The sequence below is a fragment of the Molothrus aeneus genome, chromosome 5 (genome assembly GCF_037042795.1).
Source record: "Molothrus aeneus isolate 106 chromosome 5, BPBGC_Maene_1.0, whole genome shotgun sequence".
In the NCBI taxonomy this organism is placed as follows: Eukaryota; Metazoa; Chordata; class Aves; order Passeriformes; family Icteridae; genus Molothrus; species Molothrus aeneus.
The window spans coordinates 46,302,773-46,312,707 of record NC_089650.1 but is presented as its reverse complement, the minus strand read 5'-3'; the positions used below and the strand labels follow the sequence as shown (position 1 = coordinate 46,312,707).

The following is a 9,935-nucleotide window of genomic DNA, read 5'->3' as shown; positions in this document are numbered from 1 at the left end:
TATGTCAGAAAAGGGACAAGCAGTGTGAGGTGAACAGTTTGAGGGGATAAGGGGAGTGGAGATGGGATTCAAAAGTGATGCTACTTCAATACACAGTTGGTTTTCCATTGTTATGAATCAAGCAGAGCTTAGTGGCAAAGAAACAGTGACGAAATTGAGACCCAAGGGTATGCAGAATGCTCTGTGAGCAAGAGGCATTGCTTTGTGGAGAAAATCAGGCAGCACAAGGTGTACCCCACAGAAAGAAAGGAAAGAGACCCAGGTAAGTGCTAAAGATAGACAAGCATAAAAGTACAGTATGAGTGACAGGGCAGGAAAAAAGCCGCCAACAAATATTTGCAAAGGAAATGCGTAATGAAGGCCAGAAGGTATGCAGAGGGGGACAGAGCTAGAGGGAAACCAGCGGGACGCAGGGCGAGCAGCTCCAGAGTGAGCCCCGGTGCCTGCGGGCTCCGCCGCACCCAGCGCCGCCTGCAGCAGCGCCCAGCCGGGGGCAGCCCAGGCCAGCTGCTGCTCCAGGACGCCTGTAGGAGTTTTGTCCAAGCCTGAAGGAGTTTTGTCCAAGCCTGAAGGAGTTCAGTCCAAGCCCTGCTTGTACTGCCCTTCGCAGCTGCAGGGCTCGGGCTCTGAGGGGCAGCCGGGCCTAGCGCAGGCCGCGCCGCAGCGTCTGAGGCCCGCAGCACCACCTAGTGCCGCCCGGGCCGCGCTTCCAGCTGCCGCCTTCCCGGAGCAGAGAGCTGCTGCTAAAAATTAAGGCCGCGTTTGTGATAGGCAGCAATGACTGAAGTGGAAGTAGCAGATTCGGTGTCCAGCGCCTGCCCCATTAAGGGGGGCAGAGAGAGCTGTAATGTGTCATACAGGCAGTTTCTCTCTTTAAAAATTTATTTAAAGAAAAAAATAATCTAAAACATCTGTATATCACTAGAATACTTTAGTGCACAAAGACAGCATTGGACAGTACCTGGCCAAACTCTGGGGCTGCCCTCGTTTTCAACAGCTCTAGCATAATGAGACATCAAAGTCTAGTAGCAAAATATCCCTGCAACAATCCAAATATAAAACTTTTTGTACAAATATATTTTTCTTTATAGTACGTAATCACTCTTAAAATACATAATTTCCTTAGCAAAAGTTTGCAACAATATTAAAATAAATAAAATATCCTAGAGAACATTCAGTTCCATAATAAAACTGCAAACCAGAAGAGTATAAAAATTAATTTCAATATTAAAGTCTACTTATGAGAGGTTTCTTCCCCTTTTTTTTTTTCATTAGGCCAAAGTAAAAAGCATATAAAGATGCCAGACCTATACAGGCTGTTACAGATCCCCTGCCAGGAGTCCTACCTTTTGCTAGATACTGATGTCAGCCTGCACTCATCCAACTGTGAGTGTGTGCAGGGTCAGGTTAACAGTCTCCTTGGTTTTCAGAGGAAATACCAATTCTCCCTTAACTGTGGAGACATGACAGATGTTGATTGGCTTCCAAGACAATATCCTCTCTTCCTTCATTTTCACCTATGCATGTGGCATTTGGCCTTTCCTGCTAAGCTGAAATTACAGTCGCTGCATGGAAAACAAAGAGGAGGAAGTTTTCTGTGTGCCTTGCTGATATTGTCCCTTAATTCAGTTGCAGGAAGTGAATCCACAGAAGTTTTATACATACTGATTTTTCTATTTTCCACACAGGTTTGATTTCTTTTAACATTCTTCCTGCTATCTAGTCCTCTCAGCAAGAACCTTTCTAAAAGTTTTCTGAAACAATTATGTCAGGCTAGGCAGGTTACTTCTGCTTGCCATCTCGTTTGTATCCAATGAGAGCAGCTTTCCAAAAGAAATCTGGTTTCACCACTATAAGTGGCAAAACCTCAAAGAGTGTGCTAACTTGCACATGATTAACCACAGAAGGGAAGCAATTCCCACATGCTCATGCAGTCACTTCAGTAAACACCTCCTGGAAGGCTGAATTTGTGCATGGCTGAGGCAGCTTCAGAAGTGCTGGTCCTGTCACGATGGGGCACTGCTGACCGTTCACTCCACAAAGGTCTCTACACAGTATCTCACAGTCTTGTCTCCTGCACTTCTTCTTCCGTCTCCTCCTGCAAGGCAGTGATTTGGGGTCGGGGTTTACGTTTGCTGGAGTTTCTGTGGTGTGCTGGCAGGAGCTTAAGGCGCTCAGCGTGACTGATGGCCTGCCTGAAGGAGCTCTTCTCGTTCAGCAGCTTCTGAAGGGATTCGTACTGCCTCAGTTTATTGTCCTCAATCACCTGGAGAAACATCACTCTGTTAGATGAGCAGTGGTGGTGCTGACAGAATTCAGCTAATGGAGCAGGGAAGAGACATGAAGACAGGGCAAACATCTTCTAACAATTTCTAATTTCTAGTCTAATTTGTAGTTTCTAATTAAAACCACAAAACATGCATTAAAATTTGAACATGTGGAAAAGGTGTCTATTGCCCAAATTACAAAGTGCTGCTGCACTGGCTGGTTTCTCCTTGAGACTTGGTTTTACCTCTGAGTCCCTTTATTGAAGTCTCCCGGTACTTTGACATTTCCCTGGCACTGCTAGACTGCCCAGCTAAGAAAGTGTTAATTTTTCTATCACAAGCAGAGAGAGAAGGCTGCCAGCAAGGTGCCAGCCTTTCTTTGCTCTCTTCTCACTAAACAAGGAAGCACTGCTCACCTCTGTTTGAAGGAGGCAACAAGTTTACCCTGTAGGGTTGTGCCAGTCTCACTGTGAGGCAGGAGTCAAGGAAAAATCAGGCTCCTTCACTGGCACTGCAATGTCAGCTCATCTTTGGTAAGGGCACAGGTCTGACAGGAGAGAACTTTTAGCATCTCTGTTGCTAAAATGTGGTCTGGAGGGTGGGAAGCCTTTTCAGAGGTGAGGCTGCCTGCCTGCTGGGGGCAAGGCTGAGTCCAGCACACACCAAGGAGCAGCACATCCAAAGGGATGTACAACCTGCCTACTGACTAGTGCTTTAACTCCAGGCACAGTTCCTCCTGCTGTGCTAATGCATCCAATCAAATACACATCAAAAACCATGTTTCATTCTGCTAATAAAATTTATATTCCCTCTCACAGAAGAGTGAAAAAAATACAGAGAGAAGAACCTTATTTTTAAGAACAATTTGCATAACTTGCTTTTTCTTTACTAACCATTTTTATGTAACAAAGGAAATACTCCAGGACTCTGGTAATTTGTCCCCTTGATTACATGTGAAAGCAATATTTACATGGCTTGTTTAAAGAAGTCAGCAATTCTGATCATCATATACTAGGAAACTCCTCTTCCCCAGGCAGCCTCCTATGGCTCAAGTGTAGCTGATTCTGCATTTGCAATTGTAAAACTGTGAGATGCTGAGATTTTTCTGAATCTCCTGAGCCAATCAAAAATATAAGGCACCAGCTGCTGGATCAGCAGCTAGATAATCTACACAACTTTCCTTCTGGTTGAAACTTTCCTTCTTGCTCCTCCAGAACATGACCCAGCTCATCTGTCACAGATCAGGTGAAGGAGCAAACAGGAGCCTGCTGCAGTTCTGCCAGTGGGTAGGTTGCTTAACTGCCCTGAATGACCCCCATCAATCCAGAAAACATCATTTCCACTTGGTGTGTTTTGCATGTTCATCAAATGTGGTGAGAGAGCAGTAAGTGAGCCCATGAGAAATGCTCACCAAAAATCTCTGGCATTCCAGCATTGCCTCCAGCCTGTGCTCGGAGAGTATCACCGTGCAGTTGGCAAACGCGTGCTTCAGGGTCTTCCTGATCACTTGGGAAGTTCTGAAAGGCAAACAAACAATGCAATGTGCATGCCCATAACTGCACAGGCCCATAACACTCATGTGCAACAGCCTGGCTGTGGGTTGTAGAGCTTCCAGCAGGGACACAGCTCTGTGGTGCCTCAGCTGCATCTCTGCTGTCAAAGAACCTATCAGCCACAGAGTAAAGGCTGTAGCCAGGCTTCCCTGGCCCCTGCACAGAATTACCAACGTGCATTACTGAAATCAGGCTTAGTAATAGGCCACACAAGTTACAAAAGATCTCCTTAGATGGTGCTGCCTCATGGGTTTTCCTATTCCATATTAACAGAACAAAACAGAACAAATGAACGAAACATACACAGGGTCCAGGTGAGCACTTGGTTCATCGAGCAGCAAGATTTTAGCTTTGCTGAGAACTGACCGGGCAAGGCACATCAGCTGCTTGTGGCCATGGCTGAGGACACAGCCTCCATCCACAAGAACAAAATCAAGCTTGCCTGGAAATTGCTCTATTACAGACTTCAGCCCAACCTGCCAGAGAAAAAAGGACACAAAAGGTTGGCAAGACATAATTACTGCTGACTGTGGTAATCATTTACATCATTCTAAATGCTACAGAAAGCAATTTTTGAAAGGAAAACAGGCTTCTTTGGTTAGTAGGAGTTTAAAAATAAATGACCAAAATTTATATGCTACATTATAACAACAGAAAATAACTCCAGTCACCATAGCCGTTGTCTCTACAGCTCTGACAGTGTTTCCAGGTGTTCCTTTTGCTGCCCCAAAGGTCTTCTGCACTTTGGTTATACTGCAGGCAGGAGGGGGCTTCCCTCTGACACTGGTGACAAAGTGTTTAGAGAGGTGCCCATGCCAAGTGAAGCTCCTGCCTTTGGACCAGAAATCAGAGTCCAGCCCAGGAGATGTTTTCTGACTGTTTCTTCCAGTGCTCCTGTTTGCTCTCCTTGGGAGATTTACACCTCCCAGCAAAGCTTTCCATCTTCCACAGATCCAAACCAACTATGGTCCTTGGCCTCATCAGCAGAGTTTCAAGAGACATTTTTAAAAAACATGAAAACTAGGAAATATATGTGAGTTGCATGGCTCTATAAAACACTATAAAAATGTAATGAAACTCCAGAAATTTATAAAGGCCAGGTCCCTTGGATTTTTTAAATATTACTGATCTGCAACTAATTTGCATCTCAGGGAAAACCAAAAATTTGAATTTCTACAAAGGGGTTTCACTTTGCATGGAAACAAAATTAAACTGTAGTGTATAGGTATATGTGTTGTGTTTCTGAAGAGCTCATGCTTTGATTTTTATGCAAATTAAGGCTAGTGTTTTGTTCCTTGTTCTCTTTTTAACAAGCATTGTGTCCTTAATGAAATTCTGCATTCAATGGATGGAAAAGGTCCTTTCTTCTTAAAACTGCACAAGGTCTCTCCATGTACCCGTAGGGTTCAGACCGCTGACTGCAGGAGTAAGACTTAAGCTCACAAGTCAACACAAGTCTGACAGATTCCGGTGCTGAAATATGGGAGCAATAAAAAATGCATCAGACAAGGCCTTGTTCTCTGCAGCTGATTGCAAGGAGTGTAAAAAGCTGATGCTGATCTCAGGAGGATCCTCTCAATCGTCAGCAGTCAACATGGGTCTGGAATAAGCTGACAGCTCATTTCTGTGCCGTGCTCCCAAAGTTACACTGACTCACTGCTGAGCCAGACTTCAAGAGCATGAACTTGGTAAACAATCCAATCACTCCTAGTAAAAAGCATTACAGCTCTTTCTTTTTTTATTTGCTTTGCATTCTTGCCTGTGCAATGAAAACCTCTGTATCAAATACAGATTTGCCCAACTCCTTAATGATAAACACTTCAAAATAATTTTTTTTTCACGCCATTGTAAATCAGGTTTAGCTCTTTAAAATCACAAGCTCAGTTCAAACACACACTAGAAACAATCCTCCAAAGCAGGAGAGCTTATCTTCTTCAAGAAAGAGGATATTGATCCACACTAAATTTTTTCCTGAGCCTCAGAGAAGCAGAGAAACAGCACTGAGCACACTGTTGCCTCCACCAGGGCTGTCTGAAAAGCTGCTGTCACACCACCTAAACAAAAATGTCATTATATTTTCATTTGACAGTAAATTACAGAATGTGTCTGCTTTCCTCTTTTCCAAATATAGGGAAGAAATTAGAAAAACCCAAGAAAGCAAGCAGAGGCAGAGTTAACCTCCTGGATGGGAAAGGAGGAAGATTTCAGATTAAGTCCCACACCTGTAAGCACTTTTTGATACTTGAGACTTGTAGCGAAGGAAAGTGGCACCAATGTATGGTTAGGTCTGTATTAATTAGGTCATCTGTACCTTGGGAAAAGGTACCCACTTTCTGGGCTGCAGCCCCTTGCCTCCTGTAATGCTCACCTGACTTTTCCTGGGCATTACAGACACCTCTGCAACCCATGGAGCACTGTCAGAGCCAAGAGTGGCACCTGACACCTGCAATGTGTGGCACCAGTGCAACATGGAAACAGAATCTGGCCCCTAAGCTTGGGAATTGGAAAAAAAAAATGTTGTGGAAAACTCAACAAAATATTAGAAGACAACCTTCAGGTTCGGAATTCTAACATTCCATGACTCTTATTTTCCATGGCACAGGAAGCTCCATGACACAAGCAGAACAAAAGCCTGAATGCCGTGTCAGAGAAGAGAGCTCCTCCCAGCTGGCTTCCCATTGGCCTGAGAAGTGAACTATTTGTATAAGACATAATAGATATGGTTTGTGGCACAGCATGACCTTTCCCCTGCCCTTGTTTCTTAAGATTCTACATAAATGTAAAATATGGCAATCATTAGACCTACACAGCACCCTGCTGCAACCACATCACCAGAGGGAGACAAATGACACTGAATAGCTTTACCTCCTCTGCAACTTTCCATATTTCTTCATCATTCCACTGCCCATAAGGATCCAAATTCATCCGAAAACTTCCAGAAAATATGAACACTTTCTGCAAGAAAAAAGACATACAGACACAGGTAGATAGATAACCTGAAACATTGTATAAAACATTGGAAATTGTGAAGCATATAGACAAAAGAAAAACCTTCTGCAATTACCAGGTAGAGCTAACTGCAGGTTATTAATTTTTTTTAATGCTTTCAAAAAAAAGTGATTTTGAAAATGCTTATTTATTAAGATTTTGGCAATTATTTTAACAAAATCTTAGCCAAATTTGCCTGAAAACCAGCAACCCCCAGATTTCAGCAGTTTTCAGAATAAAACATTTCCTGCATTTTCATTTTGAAATAAACATTTTAAAACTATTTTTGATTCTTGACTATGTGAAACACATTCAAACATACAAAAAGAAAATTATCAACCTAAAGTGTGTGTTCCCACAATTTTTCTTAGAGAGGAAAAACTAGTGCTTATTTGTCAAAATTCAGGGACATTGTCCTAAGCTGGTTTCCATCAATGCATTTTTTTTTCTAATAAATTGTAGCCAAACGCACATCTCAGCATCATTCTGCTCCCTGGCATTTCACCACGTCCCAGTCCCTGTCCCACTGTCCCACTCTCAGCAGCCCCAGCCCGCCGGGTGAGCTTTCCGTGCCGGACACCGCGGGCTGTGCTGGCTCCTGCTCTGCCCCTGCCCTGCCCCGGTTCCGCTGCAGGAGAGGAGGAGGAGGATGCACATTTCCTGGCACTGAGAGAGAACGCGCCCTTCTCCAGCTGAAGTTTGCCACTCCATTCTGCTTTCCCCATCAGTTCAGGCAAGCAGATTTCGGCCATCATACCTCAGATACACATTTTGTAGCTCAAGAAGCAGTGACTCAGACAAAATTAAATATTTGTTGAATCTCTTTTTACATGGGGTGGATTTCTGAGAGAAATTAGATTCTTCAAGGGACACTCAGGCTGTAGGACATTTAAGAAACTGGTTTTTTCCATGCTGTAAGGTACACCCACTGCTTGTAGTGGGGAGAACTTGCTCTCAAAGAATTTAAGTGCCTTCTTGAGAAATATTACCATTTGCTTGCTCTTTCTGTGTACGTACACAACAAATACCAAGGGGAAAAAATTGAGACAATTATTTTCTCCTGTCTTTCTAAGCAAATTATTTATTAAGAGAAAATGTGTTGAAATGCCAGTGATTCACAGCCACATAGGTTCCTGGAGTCTTGGTAGTCAAACACTACCAAAAGCAGAGAAGGACTAGCTGTACTAACAGAAAATAAGAGAGAATACACTTAGCAAGTGCTCTCCCAGAGTTTGGCCTGTCTACCATGATTTCCACCTGACCCAGCCTGGGAACTTGGCATTCTTTCATCAGATTTCAAAGTGATTTATACACACATTTACATTAATCATTTAATTATTATTAATTAAAAGTGTAAACATTGCAGAGGAAAATAAATTACATTAATTAATTTGCTAGATTAAGATATGCAAGCCATTGCCAACGTATTTGGTTTAAAAGAGAAGAAAAAACTAATTCAAGAAACCAGAGGAGAAAAACAGCTGCGCTGTGGTGCTGTGCACTCAATGGGGTGGATTTAAGTGCAATGATACCTTCAACACATGGCAAACAACACACTGACAGAGCTGCAGAACCACACTCAGCTAAAAATTAATCACTGAAGTAATTTTTGTAGAGACAAAGGGGAAAGAGTCCCTTATAATTGTTCTTGTTAATAACAGTGAAAGCTTCAGTGAAGTACAGCACAGTCCTTTTCCCATGCCCTGCACCGGTTAGGGGGCATGAGTGGGGTGACATATTTGCAGCAGGATTAGGTTCTTCCAAGGAGTGGGTGTGGTGGAAACAGCAGTGCTGTGGAAACAGTGTCAGACGTGGGTTTGCTCACACTGTGAGCCCCATACATTTAACTAATGGAATGCATGTTTTCATTTCTCAGCGCTAAAGAATAGTTGACTGAACAAACCAGTTCTAAAGAAGATAGGGCTGAAAGACATTCCTGCTGAAGTGCACCAGGCAGAGCAATAAGGGGTACAACTTTCTTCTCAAGCTCCTGCTATTTCTAATAACTGTGCTTTTAAGAAGCAGGGCACTAAAAGCAAGCTATTCCCAAAAGCAGGGTTGGATTTTCATCCCCACAAAGTAAATATTTCATTGTCCTGAATTCTGGTACTTCTCTCTCCATTTCAACACCTCCTTCCTCCCGGCTCATTAGAAATCATATAGGGTTCATTTAAGTAAATACCATATGAGTCACCTGGGCAGTTAAGGGTCTGCTTGAAGAGAAGCAGAAACAAATCTCTCCACATTCTTAAAAACTTGAAGTCTAAAGTGAAACAAAAACACCCAAAAGTGAATATGAAGGACTTGCATTGTTCATAAATATGGAAGAAGTAGAAATAAGGAGAGTATTGGAAGAGTGAATGGATGGCTGGGTAGACTGGCAGCAAATCTGAAATAATTTCCTTCTTGGTCACTTGTTCAAATTCCCACAGGATGACAGTAGGTGTGATTATACAACAAACAGTTTCTTAGACTTGACATCCACCCACAAACAAAACATTCAGAAACATAAATATGGTCATGTTTATGTTCTGACCACCCCAAATATTGCAAATCAACCCTTCTGAAGGGCATAAATACTCATTGGTGGCTACAGCCTCTGTGTATTGGTGTGTGGGGCAATAAGCTTCCTAAGCAATTTATGTGGTATGTGGAGAATCAAGACCCCAGAGTACCTAAGGAAACGCTTACAGAAGAGTTAAGGATCAGCTGACAAGAGGCTGCTAAGGAGTAGGAGTGTCCTGGCTGTGAGTAGCTGCTGCTGCAGCCTGTGTGCAGGTCCTCAGCAAGACCCATGGACTCTTCTTCCCACATGCCCCAGGGCTGGAGGACAAATGTGCCTGTGTTATAACACCAATATCAACACGAAGTAAAATCAAGTTACTGTGTGAATGCTTTAGCTGCAGATGCAAAGTTAGAGGATTTGTTTTCATAAGTGTCCTTTAGGGACAAAACATCTGCCTCCCATAGAGCTTTCTGGTAAATACAAGTGCTGTGCCCCTGGCAACACTGAACCTATGATGTATGGGTTCAACCTGTATACTACCCAGAATGAGCATGAGCATGAGGGGTTGTTAATTAACATCCCCAGCTGCTCTGTGCATGGGTCTGATGCAGCAGACACTCC

General features: G+C 43.2%; 1 protein-coding gene across 1 annotated transcript in view; it reads right to left on the bottom strand.

Annotated features, from left to right (window-relative positions):
- Positions 1-979: 979 nt before the first annotated feature.
- The window catches only part of CFTR (CF transmembrane conductance regulator), an 87,939-nt gene continuing 78,983 nt past the window's right edge, over positions 980-9,935 (bottom strand). Inside the window, exons 24-27 of the mRNA XM_066550207.1 lie at positions 6,686-6,775; positions 4,124-4,296; positions 3,679-3,784; positions 980-2,266 (exon numbers count right to left, since the gene is read on the bottom strand). Of these exons, the coding sequence (XP_066406304.1) occupies positions 2,060-2,266; positions 3,679-3,784; positions 4,124-4,296; positions 6,686-6,775 (576 nt within the window). The 3' untranslated portion in view covers positions 980-2,059. The remainder of the gene's footprint in view (positions 2,267-3,678; positions 3,785-4,123; positions 4,297-6,685; positions 6,776-9,935) is intronic.